The 15,150-nt window shown below is 42.4% G+C and overlaps 1 protein-coding gene across 1 annotated transcript in view; it reads right to left on the reverse strand.

Annotated features, from left to right (window-relative positions):
- The window catches only part of MROH8 (maestro heat like repeat family member 8), a 43,133-nt gene that overhangs the window by 19,769 nt on the left and 8,214 nt on the right, over window positions 1–15,150 (reverse strand). Inside the window, exons 4-11 of the mRNA XM_037044024.1 lie at window positions 13,346–13,468; window positions 12,617–12,696; window positions 11,716–11,860; window positions 10,734–10,829; window positions 9,245–9,349; window positions 6,995–7,130; window positions 5,161–5,279; window positions 1,651–1,803 (exon numbers count right to left, since the gene is read on the reverse strand). Of these exons, the coding sequence (XP_036899919.1) occupies window positions 1,651–1,803; window positions 5,161–5,279; window positions 6,995–7,130; window positions 9,245–9,349; window positions 10,734–10,829; window positions 11,716–11,860; window positions 12,617–12,696; window positions 13,346–13,468 (957 nt within the window). The remainder of the gene's footprint in view (window positions 1–1,650; window positions 1,804–5,160; window positions 5,280–6,994; window positions 7,131–9,244; window positions 9,350–10,733; window positions 10,830–11,715; window positions 11,861–12,616; window positions 12,697–13,345; window positions 13,469–15,150) is intronic.

Raw genomic sequence — 15,150 nt, forward strand, 5'->3', positions numbered from 1 at the left:
CCATTGGTCTCTGGTCCATTTCTCTGCTTGAACTCCTCTTCCCGCCCATCAACTCCTGACTTCAGGGCTTTGGGTAAACGATAGCATCTCAGACAGGCAGGCCTCAACAATCTCCTATAAAATACCTGTCACCCCTGGCTGGTGTAGCTCAGTGGATTGAGCACGGGCCTGTGAACCAGAGGATTGCAGTTCGATTCCCAGTCAGGGCACATGCCTGGGTTGCAGGCCAGTTCCTGGCAGGGGACACACGATACATTTTGTGTCCTCGGCAGAGGCAACCATACATTGATATTTCTCTCCCTCTCTCCTTCCCTTCCCCTTTAAAGATAAATAAATAAAATATTAAAATAAATAAATAAATAAAATGCCTGTCATTATCACCAGCTACCAGAAACTGGTTTAAGCGTGGCAGGTGATGTAATTCTGGCCAGTGAAACATGAGGGAAAATCTACTGGGGCCTATTGAGAAAGACTTTGATTAAAGGGACAAAAGGAAAACATCTTTTTTCTTTGCTGGGTTTCTTGTTAGGTCATAAAGTCAGAAAATGTGGCAAGTACCTTATGGCTGTGTGAACAGGCCAAGTGGGAAAATGCAAAAGTCCTGTCTCTCTGATAATGCTGCTGAGTCACCAAGCAGTCCCAGAAAACACACTCTACTTCCGGACTTGTTGTTACATGAGACCCTAAACCCTTGGTTTAAGCTTCTCATCATTGTTGTTCCTAAATGGCTGAAAACACCCTGATACGTGTTCTTCTCACTGTCTTCTCATATGGTTCTTTTTTCAACTTGCTATTTTAATAGCTTAAAATGGGTTTTTATAATTTATAAACAGCTTATTCTTTGTATCAAAGTGCACACAATTTTAAAGTCCCAGTGGTATTTCAAGGCTTTCTCTCTTGACTATTCCCCAGGTCTGCTCTCCCAAGACAACTACTCTTATTGCTTCCAGTGTGTCCGTCCATATTTCTAAGTGACATTATTATAGTTATTTCTTGATGTATTAATTTTAGATACATTTAAATAAATTCCCTTGATTTTATTCTTACTATGTCACAGCCCCCTTCTAGGATCACTGGTGGCTTTTTTAAAGTTTGACACCATTAATTAACCTGGATCAGGATCTAAACTGAAGTTACCATTCTCACATGTATTAATTATATCTTCCTAGAAAAACAATACTCTTCTGAAAAATTTGGACTACACCTTAGATTTTTTAAAAAGATTTTATTTATTTATCTTTAGAGGGGAAGAGAAGGAGAGAGGGAGAGAAATATCAATGTATGGTTGCCTCTTGTGCATCCCCTGCTGGGAACTGGCCCGCAACCCAGTCATGTGCCCTGACTGGGAATCGAACTGCGATCGTGTGGTTCTCAGGCCCGCTCTCAATCCACTGAGCTACACCAGCCAGGGCCCACCTTAGATTTTTAAAAATTGCCCTCGCTAGTTGCACAGATAGTGGTTGTTTATCATATACTTGTTGAATAGAGATGCATGTTCAACATTGACCAAATGGACTAAGGCCTTGACCCTGGTCTGCCTCAGCAGTTGTTCTCAGCTGAACAGAAGCAGCAGAAGAGCTCCCAGCAGCTGCAAGAGGGAGAGATGTTGCCAATAGTTCAAACCCAGGACATGGCTGCTGAGCTGTTTACCTTTTCATATCGGAACTTCTCATTTTTCACTAATGATATCAGCAGTTTTCCTGCTGATTGCTGGGTACACTGATGGTTCAGATTTTTCAGGCCATCCAATACAGTCAGTACAAACTGGCAGAGCTCATTTGAATCGAGAAAAACTTCGAAGATCTGAAATGATTTAGGAAAAATGAACTTCCAAGATATATGGTATGATACAGCCCTGAACAGGGAATCAATTCTAAGTTAACGCTCAGTTAAGTAAATATATACAATGCTGTTTCCTTCCGTTTTGTTTATAAAAGTGAAAAAATGGAAGCTATCCTAACGTCCACTGCGGGGACTGTGCATGGCCTTTTATAGATCTGACTTTTAGGAAGAAGCTTTATTACTGGGAAAGTGACACCTTTATGGGAATAGAACTGACAGAAAGGCCCTAGTGCTATACAGCTGAGAGGGTCCCAGGCACATCTAAAATACCTTGTCTGGAGACAATGTATTAAGAGAATGTGTCACTCTGCTTCTCATTGCACTTGTCAGTGTTCTTCCCATGATTATAATAGGCATGAATGACCAGGCACTTGCAATGTGACAGGCACTAAGCAAAGCATTTTCCTTATAAGCATCTCATTTAACTGTTGCAGCATTTGAGTTATTCCAATTTTTACAGATCCCCCTTGTACAGATGAGAAAACTGATGCACAGTGAATTTATTTATTTATTTATTTATTTTAAATAATTTTTATTGATTATACCATTACAGTTCTATCCCACCCCATCATTCCCCTCCACCGGCACACTCCCTCCCCCACCATTCTCTTCCCTAGTTTATAACCACATCTCAAGTTCCTTAGATTCTGTATTTCCCCTACTATTCTTGCCCTCTCCCCTATTTTCTACCTATTGTCTATGCTATTTTCTGTACCTTCCCCCTCCCCCGTTCTCCTCCTTCCACTCCTGTTACTAACCCTCCATGTGTTCTCCATTTCTGTTTCTGCTCCCGATCCAGCTGTTCTCTTAGTTTGCTTTTGTTTTAGGTGTGGTTGTTAATAACTGTGAGTTTGCTGTCCTTTTACTGTTCATATTTTTTATCTTCTTTTTCTTAGATAAGTCCCTTTAGCATTTCATATAATAAGGGCTTGGTGATGATGAATTCCTTGAACTTGACCTTATCTGAGAAGCACTTTATCTGTCCTTCCATTCTAAATGAAAGCTTTGCTGGATAAAGCAATCTTGGCTGTAGGTCTTTGGATTTCATGACTTGGAATACTTCTTTCCAGCCCCTTCTTGCCTGTAAGGTCTCTTTTGAGAAATCCTCTGACAGTCTGATGGGTACTCCTTTGTAGGTGACTGTCCCCTTATCCCTTGCAGCTTCTAGGGTTCTCTCCTTCATTTTAGTCTTGGCTAATGTAATGATGATGTGCCTTGGTGTGTTCCTTCTTGGGTCCAAGTTCTTTGGGACTCTCTGAGCTTCCTGGATTTCCTGGAAGTCTATTTCCTTTGCCAGACTGGGGAAGTTCTCCTTTATTATTTGTTCAAATAAGTTTTCCACTTGTGGCTGTTTCTTTCCCTCTTCTGGTACCCCTATAATCCGGATGTTGGAACGTTTAAAGATGTCCTGGAGGTTCCTAAGCCTCTCCTCATTTTTTTGAATTCTCATTTCTTCATTCCTTTCTGGTTGGATGTTTTGTTCTTCCTTCTGGTCCATTCCATTGATTTGAGTCCCAGTTTCCTTTCCATTGCTATTGGTTTCCTGTGCATCTCCCTTCATTTCAATTAGTTTAGCCTTCATATGTTCCTCTAATTTGTGACTATAATCAACCAGTTCTGTGAGCATCCTGATAAAGTGTCTTGAACTGTGCGTCTGAGAGGCTGACAATCTCTTGGTCACTTAGTTATTGGCTCTGGGACTTTGAGTTCTTCTTGCGCCATCTTTTGGGCTGTTTGTGCCTGTTACATATCAGGATCATAGCCCTAGGTGTTCATCAGAGCAGGGCAACTCAGTGGCTGGGTTGTGATGCTGTATGTGGGGGCAGGGTCAAAGAGGAGCAATGGCGGTCTCGTCTGCCGCCTCCCGCCGAAGCTGCCACCGTCACTGGGGCCCATGTGTTTCGTCCCACTGCATGCGAGTGTGCCGCCACTGTCAGCCCTCCACCACTGGGTTCGCCCTCTGGGGCCTGCGTGGTCCATCTCACTGTGTGCGAATGTTCGACCATGGTCAGTCTGCCCCACACCCTGACTGTGTCTGGGCTGCCTGTGCACCTAGGTCGGGGGATCTGTCCTGCCCCACCCTGCTCCACTGCTGGCTCTGCCCTTCTTAGCGTCCCAGTTGAACGGTTCGTTGTTGTTGGACTTCCGTATAATTCAATTTTCTGTTCTTTGGCTGTGTCTTTTGTTCTCCAAACCTTTGTTGTATTCAAACTTGGTTGTGGGAGAAGGCAGTGTTTCCACCTATGCCTCCATCTTGGCGGAAGTCGAATTTAAATTACCTGATACCTTTGACCCTACATGATTAAGATCCATAGGTTTTCTTTTCCTCCCAACCCCCTAACATAGTATCTGATACTTGGTAGATGCTTAAATATTGGGTGAATAATGAATAAGTACATCAATTAAAGAGTGTATGGCTTTTTGGATCAACTATATCCAAAGCAGCTCCTTTTTTGTGAAAAGGGTTTACGTATGCAAGAGGCTGGCTAGGATTAGGAGGACAATCAATAGGAATAGACCTTGTCCTGGTTGGGTAGCTCAGTTGGCTAGAGCATGTCCTGATACACTAAAGTTGTGGGTTTGATCCCTGGGCAAGGCACATACAAGAAGCAACCTAGGAGTGCACATTTCTCTCTCTCCCTTCTGCTCCCTAAAATAAAACATTTTTTTAACCTCACTTGAGGACATTTTTTTTTCACTGCTTTTGGAGAGAGAGGAAGAGAGAGAGAAAGGGAGAGAAAACATCAATGTGAGAGAGAAGCATTGATCAGTTGCCTCTGGAACTCATGGGCTTGGATTGGGACTAATCTGTAACCTAGGTATGTGCCCTGACTGGGAATCAAACCCGCAACCTTTTGGTTATGGGAAGACACTCCAAACCAACCACATCGGCCAGGATTCTAAAATAATAATTTTAAAAAATGGGAGTAGCCCTAACTGGTGTGGCTTAGTTGGCTGGGCATCGTCCAGCAAAGCAAAAGACTGCCGGTTCAATTCCCCAGAGGGACACATGCCTGGGTTGTGAGTTCAGTCCCTGGCAAGGGCACATGCAAGAGGTGGCCAATCAATGTTTCTCTCCTTCCCTTCCTCTCCCTCTTAAAAACAAATAAAATCTTTACAAAAAAATTGGAGCAGAGCTTGTCTGAAGAAAACTGTCCACAGTGACATTGGCCTCATATAACAAATTACCAGAACTTTGCCCAAAGTGTTTTTACCATTTTACATTCCCACAGACAAATGTATGAGGCTTCTGGTTGTTTCCCATCCTCTCTAATATTTCAAGTTGTCTGTCTTAATAATTTTTGCCATTCTGATTACCTGGCCAATTCTGAAGGGACAACTGTAAAAACATTTAATATTGTAGCATTCTAGGAGTTCTTGACATTTTTTCATTGCTCTTCTCAACCTTTGGTGATTTTTCTTGTCCTCAGTGATATCTGGGAAAAAATATTAAATATTGATATTTTCTGGCTTATTTCCTTTTTCTTGATTTTGTAAGTCTGGCCGATTTCCAGGTTGAAGTGAATCCCAAGATCTAACTCTTATTATCTTTTTCACTTGAATAAAAATGCCTGGGGGAGGGATTTTGTGTTAATCTAAAGGCTGATTTGTTTCCCCTCTGTTGTAGGACAATATATATAAGAAGAGATGAAAGAAAAAGAGCTTTTTGTAAAGGCAGAGCTTTTGAGTGATTTGGAAGCACAACCAAGACATTCTAAACTCTTCCCCATGGAAGGACTTTTGAGGGGCTCCCGATGAAGCTCAGGTCCCCACAGAAAACTGAACAATTTTGTACTGTATCTGATAATTCTGATATCAGACTTTCTACATGTATAGTTTTTTGCTGATTACCGAGTCTGCCAATACTCCCTCACCACGCCTTGTTTTTTTTTTTTTTTCTAGAAGTTTATGTATAGAAAGTCTTTGAGCCCTTGGAGGACACTGTCTCTTCAACTAGAAAATGAGCTCTTTGGCCCTGGCTGGTGTAGCTCAGTGGATTGAGCGTGGGCCTGTGAACCAGACGATTGCGGTTCGATTCCCAGTCAGGGCACATGCTTGGGTTGCAGGCCAGTTTCCGGCAGGGGCCAGTTCCCTGCAGGGGATGCACGAGAAGCAACCATACAGTGATGTTTCCTTCCTCTCTCCTTCCCTTCCCCTCTAAAGATAAATAAATAAAATATTTAGAAAAAAAAGAAAATGAGCTCTTTGGGGGAAGGGACCTTATCAGTTTTGTTCACCAGGGCACTCCTCAAGAACCGTAAGTTCTTCACAAATGTTTGTTGAATAAATAATCAGCTATATTTCCTTGACTGAGTATCTTGGTAGACAGCTCTCATACTTGGAGCTGCTCAGAGGTCAGAGTGCTGCTTTGGGAAGCATGGAGCTTCCCTGTCCTGAGAGGAGCGAGCACCGGCAACAACCTCGTGGAGACAGAGTGGACTGAGACTCGAGCACTGGGGGTGATGCCTGGTGAGGGATCTTTTGAAGTCCCTCTTTCTATTTCTCGAACTCCTTGAGCTCATCATACCTGCTAAAAGCCCTTTCTCATGCTGTTCCCTCTGCCTGGTGTGCTCTTCTTACCTTTTCACATGGCTAATGTTCCTTATTTTTCAGATTATCCTCAGAGAGGCCTTTTCTGAATCCCACATTAGATGTGATTCTTACTCAGAGCCCCTGCAATTTCCCTTCACGCAGTTATCTTTATTTATAACAACAGAGTTATTTGTTGATTATTTGACCGTCTGATTCACCCACTAGACTCTGTTATGTAAGGACTGAACCCTTGTGTTCTGGTTCCTGTTGCATCCCAAGTAAGCACTCAGTAAACATTTAAGAGATAAATAAACGAACAAAGGCCTGAATGATAGCAAGAACCTTTCCACTTCTGACCAAGCTCATCACTACATGTTTAGACACTCTTAACTCCAAGGCCATCTATGTGGCTGACGCTGATAGGCCGGATCCAGTGTTACGATTCTAACTATTAAATCAGTGTTGCTTCATCTCTGCCTGCGGACTAGGTACTTTTCTCACTATAAACTACTGTAAAAACGTTTTTCTGGGATGTGGAGAGTGAGGGTGCAGGAGGATGGGTGCTTGTGTTGTGCTAGAGAGCTTATGCAGGGCTTGGCTGCCTTCGGCAGTGCCTCACACTTCAGCCGCAAGGTGATTTGCAGCAGGTAGTGCACGCCCTCTGCAGCCTCCTCCGCCACCTCTTTCAGTGGGTCCGCACACAGTAGAGCCATCTGAGCCACTAGGCGTCCGAGTCTTTGGAATCGCAGTGGAAACTAGTTAGACAGAAAAAGAAAAATGCCATTAGAATACAGGTGTATTTAGAAGCTTAGATTTAAGTTATTGAGAAGTGATTCCACTTTCACCACCTATTCAAGAAAACTGCAAGAGTCTCTCACTGATCCCTCGGGTTTCATTAGGATTAACATTTAACATGTGTGGATACACTATATCCAGCAAATGATAGCAAATACAGCAATCTCTAACCTAAGTAAACAATCTGAAAAATGAAAGAATTTGTATATAAATATGTTCATTCTAGCACTGTTTTTATTTTATTTATTTATTTATTTAGAGGAGAAGGGAAGGAGAAAGAGGGGAGAGAAACATCAGCATGTGGTTGCCTCTCATGTGTCCCCTGCTGGGGACCTGGCCTGAACCCAGGCATGTGCCCTGACTGGGAATCGAACCAGCAACCCCTTGCTTCACAGGCATGTGAAGCAAATCCACTGCTCAATCTACTGAGCTACACCAGCTAGGGCTCTAGCACTGTTTTTAAAGTCCCCACATTGAAAATAATTGTCTAATAGTAAAGAGAAATATGGGTTAGCCACCCTATGAATATAATTATTAGGAATCAAGTATCTTAGAAATTGTAGTAATGTAGGAAAATGTGCTAGTCTTCTAAGTAAAAAGGTTAGATACAAAGTTGAGGTGTGCTATTTAGCACTATTTAAAAAATTTTGCACTATTTCACTGGCAATATAAGCAGTTAACAAAAGATCATATCCCTGCTTATGGAGGCGATATTCTAGTTGGAGGAACATGAAGGAGCAAATAAAGTACATGTATCAAATGGTGACGTATGAGATGATGAAGAAAAATGTAGAGGGGAAAAGGATAAGAATTGCTATTTCAGGATGGTCAGGGAGGACCTCATTTATGTTAAAATAAGGGACTAAGCCATGTGGAAACCTGGGAGAAAAGCATTCCAGGCAGAGAGAATAGCAAGTGTAAAGAGAAGGGATGGTGTGGGGTGTTTCTGAGGAACACGCAGGATAAGTTGGCTGGAGCAAAGTAAACGAGAGCCAAAGAAATGGGAGGCAGATGAGGATGGGGCTAGATCACATAGCAACTTAGAGAAAATTGTAAGGATTTTGGATTTTATTCTGTGTGAGCTGGGAAGCCACTGGATGATTCTGAGCAGAGAAGGGACATGAGCTGACCTACATTTACTCTATAAATATTTACCTGAGCACCTACTATGTAGCATGTTCTGTGCTAAACATTGGGGATGCTGTGGTAAACAAGACGAATACAATCACTGGTGAAATTTGTAGTGTATTAGAGGGAAACAGACCATAAATCAATAAGGAAATAATCAAGCAAGATAACCTTTGATTCTTTGAAGCAATAGGAGGGAAAGAGAGTGATGAGCTAGAGAGCAAGGGTAGATCTACTTGTAAGCAAAGGCCTTTTTGAAGTGGAAATATTTAAACTGAACAGTCAAGACTGAGAAGAGGTTAGCTATGTGAAGAGTTGGGGAAGGGCATTTCAAGCACAGGAAATAGCCAGTGCAAAGCCACGAGGCAGGAGAGCTCTAGATGGGTAAGCAATGTAAAGGAGGTCAGTGTGGCTGGCACAAGTCAGGGGGTATAAATGGGCAGACGGGAGCTAAATCATACAAGACCTTGTATTCTAAGAACAGTTGGAAACTATTGGCTCAAAAGAGTGACACGGGTTTTAAGAACATTACTCTGGCTACATATAGAGAACAGACTGGAAGGAATGGAAGTAGAAGTCCCTACCCCGACACACCCATGCCCAAAAACTATTCAGAAGGAATAAATAAAAATGGCGACAGTGGCTACCTCTGTGGGCCCTCAGATATTTTTAGACTACATTTATTTACTCATTCAAAACCACTTACTATATCGTCATGTTCTAGCTCCTGTTCTAAACAATGGGGGCGCAAGACTAATAAACACAGTACCTGGCCTTGAGTTGCTTGAATTTTAGGAGAGGGGTAGATATGTGATTAATGCTAAGTGCCGTGACATTACAGGAGCACCAGGAAGTCACCTGTCCGGGAGTCGTAAATAGGAGGAGAAATGGACAGTAATAGGAAGGCGTTGGAGCCTCCTCCATCTGCCCCCGTAGGGCTGCTTACCCTCACGTTGAGATGTCTGTATAAGCACTTCAGAACTTGGGCCATGCTGGCTGCGGCTCGTTCCCGCTCATGGTCTTTAACTGACTGTAACCAAGGGTTCAGGTGCTGTGAAAATGAAGCAAGCCTGCATGATTTATCAGGAAGATCTGGGTCAGCACCTTTATTCTGATGGGAAGAAAATGTGCAGAGAGAAGTCCCACATGTCGCTACTATGTCTAAAAATATTTCCTTGAATGATAAACTAGTTTTGGTTGGAAAGCAAAGTGGCAGGACAAAAAACGAGGCACAGGCCTGCTGGGACATCCAACCTGCGGCCCACGGGCTGCACGTGCCTCAGGGTGGCTATCAATGCTGCCCAACACAAAATTGTAAATTCATTTAAAACATTATGAAGCTATTTTTGTGATTACATGTCACAATGTATTTATTTAATGTGTGGCCCGAGACAACTTCTCTTCTTCCAGAGTGGCCCAGAGGCACCAAAAGGTTGGACACCCCTGGTAGGGGATCAGGTGCTCTGGCTTCTATAGGGGCTTACTTTCTAGACTTATTTTCCCTTCATCCCACTTTCTTCAATTATTTATTCTATTCTTCTGTGTGTTTTCAGCTTTCTGAGACCTGCTTTGGAAATAAAGGAAATTAATGACATGGTATTAGAGAACTCTGAGGATGGGGGACATTGCATCTGCCTGCAACAGTTAGGGAAGGATTCCCGAAGAAGCTAATATCCATCAGTAGAGGCGTCATAAGGAAGAAGTGACTGGAGCTAAGCTGCCAGGGCAGGGAAGTACATGGCACACCCGCACAAAGGAGAGAAACCCAATCTGGCTGGAGTGCTGATATACAAAAGAAGAGAAATGAAAAATAATGTTAAGGTTGATCGTGGCAAAAATAAATGTCCATCTGTATTTAGGCACAAATGATTAATAACAGCTTAAAGGGTTACCCCTTTCCAGGGTATCTGCATCTTGAAAAGGGCCAAGAGAGCAAGATGCTTGAACTGCAGTGAATGAGCATTCCAATGAATAAATTCCTAACGAGGGAATGGCTCATGCTGAGACTGGTACAGGCGGGGACTAACAGCCTTTAAATCTAACCTGGCAGACAGCTGCCTATTTACCCATTCATGAGGCTGACCCTGTTCTCTTGTCACTAGTGGAAACCTTTTTATAGTAGCAAAGAATAATAATTTAAGGAATTAATTACAGTAACCACTTAAACCACTTATTGAAGGCCATGTATTAAATACAGTAATTATTATCTCAATTTAAAGGTGAAGAAATGAGACTCTGAAAAGTCACAGTGCTTGCTGAATTTATAATCAATGAATGGCAGAGACTCAGAATTTGAATCCAAGTCAGACTCAAAACGGAGAGCTGATACTCTCAACTACTATCCTATCTCTCAAAACTTAATCCTGCCATATTTTCTTCTTTCCCTTTCACCAGTTAACATAAAGTTTCCCATTCTCCCTTGATATCCTGTTTACCTTATAAATAATGTCAAAATTTTCCAAATAGGGGTCTTTTACCACCAAACTCTGGAGCATCTCAGAGAACATCTGGAACGTCTGCCTGTAGAGACACTGAAAGGCACAGGGATAAGCGATGCCCGCCCTCCGCTTGTATGCAGTTGGACTGCACCCGACACTGTACCCTTTCAAGGTTCTCCTCATCGTCTGGAGACCTGACTTAACGTAGGCAGTTTGTGAAACAATGTATATTCATATTACATGGACACCTCAACATTACTGAGAATACAGTTAACTGATTCTAACTACATTTGGGGAATTATTTAGGGGAATCAAAGTGCTTTTAATGTTTGACTTATGACTCTTTCTGCTACCTTGAAACAAAGGGAAATAAAGTCCCCTTTGGCAGTTGCTTTACCAACCAGTTTACTAGTGGTAGAAAGAAATCAAGGGCTTTGCACCTCCTCTTCTCTCTGCCTGAAAGGTTCTCCTCCAGAGACACCCACACTCTGTCTCTTCGACTGTCACTTCATCAGGAAAGCTTTCCCCGACCACCCTGGATAAGGAGCCCCGCTCCTCCCAACCACAGTACGCTCTATCCTCCTCTTTCCCTACTTTATTTTTACACGGCACTTATTACCACCCAATATCACACTTACCAGTGGTTTATATGCACTAGGATGCGAGCTCCCTGGATCAGAGTGCACTGCTGTATTTCTGTTGCCTATCATGATGCTTAGCACATGGTAACTCTAAATTCTGCTAAGTGTATGAATGCAATGCCTTATTTTAAAGCCAAAAGCCAGGGAATAAGAAGTGAAGGGGAAAAGAGGACAAAATAAAGAGGAAAAAGAAGCTATTTAATTTAACCACTTATTCCATTCACCAGACTTGGCTTAAATGATTTTTGGCTAGTTTCAAAAAAATCAAATGTGCTCTCTAGCGGCCACTAGCAGCTGACCCAGGGGGTGGCAAGTTATTAAAACAAAGTGTGAGTTACCTCTGAGGTGTAGGACCCACTTGGCATGATTTGCTGCAGCTGGGTAAGAGTCTTTTCAGAGGGCAGAGTGATTATACTTTTGATGATAAGGCTGAACAAGTCATCTCGATCTTTGGAGCCAAACAGCAAGTGGACATCTTGGTAACTAAGAAAAGACAGTTGGGGAATAGAAAGCTGGGGAGAGTTCAACTTGACACTGATAAGCAGAGACCAAAGTAACCCCAAAGGGAAGGGCAGACGGACTGGCGTGTCATTCTAATGGAAGAGGTAAATGGTGTGCTTGTCAGTGTGTTTAGATAACATCTTACAAAAGGTCAGAGAAAGAGTTTCAGGCTCAGAGCCTCCATCCTTTTCCCCCACCCACCCCACCTCCCCCAGAGGTCACTGGAGTGACGTCCTTCCAGACGTTCCTCCAGTTCAACCACAGAAGAGAACCCTGCTGCAGACTAATATAGTAAAGTATGATTTTTCCAAGGGCATTCTGCTGAGTGTGTGTCTCTTTGGGGAATGGCAGGTTAAACCAAGTTAAAACCCTTTTAATTACATGACTTCTCGGCACCTTTAATCAAATAATATGCTGTACAAATTTCCGAGAAAGGTAAACAGAAGACAGCCCTCCAAATTTCTTGGTCTGTGGAACTCTGTCATGAAGCAGACGTAACTTTTCACTGAATATACTTTGGACAAAACTGAACTCAAAACAGGTTCCAATCAGGTCTTGCAGATACAAATGGTAGCATATATGATATCCAAGTTTTTATACAAAAACATGGATTTGGCTCCCAGTTCTCTACCTAAATAGTTTTGAGAAGTTAAAAAAATATGGAACATGTGAGTTGACTTAGCTATTGGCCCTGAGTGAAGAACCAAGACACACATGTAGACAGCATGTGAGTGTCACCTGAGGTTAGTGATGGTGACAAAGACCTCCTGGCGCACAGGGCTGAAGAGAGAGTGCAGGGGTTCCTCTTCCACCACAGCCTGCAATGAGAGGGAAAGCACTTTAGCAGAGAGAGTAGAGAATGTGCCAAGACATTAGGCCAAATGATCAGAGGTGAGGGTGGCCCACAAGAGCAGGAGCAGGTCCTTCAGAGGGCTCTGCTCCTTGGCTCCACAGGTCTGGCAACAGGACAGTGGCTAGGCTAGGAGTTTATTCTCCGGAGCCAGACCCTGAGGCCTGGCTCTGCCTCTTACTAGCTCTTTGGGCTGACGCAGCCATTCGCCTCCCGTTACCTGTTTCCTCATCTATAAACTGAGATTGACGGTGTTAGTTAACTTCCTAGAGTAGTTGTAAGCACTAAACGAGCTAATTCACAATACCCAGAAGCTCTCGATAACTGTTAGACAAGGCCTGTTACTCATTATTTTTATTACCAGTGATTAATTCCAGTTTAGGCATCCTCACTCCTTTCTCTACTAAACCTGCATCTCTAACATAGTGTTTAATATTATTCCAAGTTACTTGTCCAAGAAAAGGAGTACCCCTGGGTATTTCTCCTCTGTGTAGTGATATTGATATGAGAAAAGGATAAGGGAATTGATAATATAGGCGAAACCACTAAAACACTTGTTAGCCAGGTCACCGAATTCACATGGTCCCAATAATCTGTGATAAAGTCACAAAACTTACATATATGATATGCACAATGTCTGTGATGTGGCTGTGAATGAATGATTCTGAGGTTTCATCATCAGGTAAAGTTTGGCTGAGAGAAGACAAAGATCTTAGGAATGTCAGCTTTTCCTGTTCACTCTGAATTTGTGAAAAAAAATCATAAAGATAAAATTACACATTATAATACCACTTGGTTATTTATAGAGGGCTTTTGAAGTTTCTTAGAATGTTTGAAACATCTGACATCTCATTCAATCCACTATCAATGCTTTATTATGAGAAATGAATAAATTACAGAGGACTGAAATTCCTTGTCCAGTGGCCCCGCTTGGGTTTAAGACCTTGCTTTCTCTCTCAGCTAGATTTTAAGTGCTCCCTCCTGGCTGTCCCACCTATCCTTGTTTCCTCACCTACCCACCCTGTACACTGCTGTCTGATTAAGATTCCTAAAGCTGACCTCTGGTGCTGTTACATTTAGCTCTCTTGATGTCATTAAACATTCACTATTTTGAGTCTTTACAGTTCCCTATTAAAATGCAAGTTCTTTTTTTAAAAATATATTTTATTGATTATACCATTACAGTTGTTCTATTCCCCCCCTTCATTCTCCTCCACCCGCACACTCCCTCCCCCACCATTCTCCCCCCCTTAGTTTATAACCACGTGTCTCAAGTTCTTTAGATTCTATATTTCCCCCACTATTCTTGCCCTCTCCCCATCTATTTTCTATCTATTGTCTATGCTATTTTCTGTACCTTCTCCCTCCTTCTCCTCCTCCCACTCCCCTGTTGCTAACCTTCCATGTGTTCTTCATTTCTATGGTTCCACTCCAGATCTAGCTGTCCTCTTGGTTTGCTTTTGTTTTAGGTGTGGTTGTTAATAACTGTGAGTTTGCTGTCCTTTCACTGTTAATATTTTTTTAAATTATTTATTTATTTATCTTTAGAGGGGAAGGAGAGAGGGAGAGAAACATCAATGTATGGTTGCCTTTCGTGCGTCCCCTGCTGGGAGTTGACCTGCAGGGAACCGGCCTGCAACCCAGACATGTGCCCTGACTGGGAATCGAACCTCGATCCTCTGGTTCGCAGGCCCGCTTTTTTTTTTTTAAAGATTTTATTGATCTTTTTCTTATATAAGACCCTGTAGCATTTCATATAATAAGGGCTTGGTGATGATGAACTCCTTGAACTTGACCTTATCTGAGAAGCATTTTATCTGTCCTTCCATTCTAAATGAAAGCTTTGCTGGATAAAGCAATCTTGGCAGTAGGTCTTTGGATTTCATGACTTGGAATACTTCTTTCCAGCCCCTTCTTGCCTGTAAGGTCTCTTTTGAGAAATCTGCTGACAGTCTAATGGGTACTCCTTTATAGGTGACTGTCCCCTTATCTCTTGCTGCTTCTAGGATTCTCACCTTCATTTTAATCTTGGCTAATGTAATTATGATGTGCCTTGGTGTGTTCCTTCTTGGGTCCAAGTTCTTTGGAACTCTCTGAGCTTCCTGGATTTCCTGGAAGTCTATTTCCTTTGCCAGACTGGGGAAGTTCTCCTTCATTATTTGTTCAAATAAGTTTTCCACTTGTGGCTGTTTCTTTCCCCCTTCTGGTATCCCTATAATCTGGATGTTGGAACGTTTAAAGATGTCCTGGAGGTTCCTAAGCCTCTCCTCATTTTTTTGAATTCTCATTTCTTCATTCCTTTCTGGTTGGATGTTTTGTTCTTCCTTCTGGTCCATTCCATTGATTTGAGTCCCAGTTTCCTTTCCATCGCTATTGGTTTCCTGTGCATCTCCCTTCATTTCAATTAGTTTAGCCTTCATAT

This window comes from Sturnira hondurensis, unplaced genomic scaffold (genome assembly GCF_014824575.4).
Source record: "Sturnira hondurensis isolate 20B ecotype Veracruz unplaced genomic scaffold, ASM1482457v3 Scaffold0004136, whole genome shotgun sequence".
NCBI lineage: Eukaryota > Metazoa > Chordata > Mammalia > Chiroptera > Phyllostomidae > Sturnira > Sturnira hondurensis.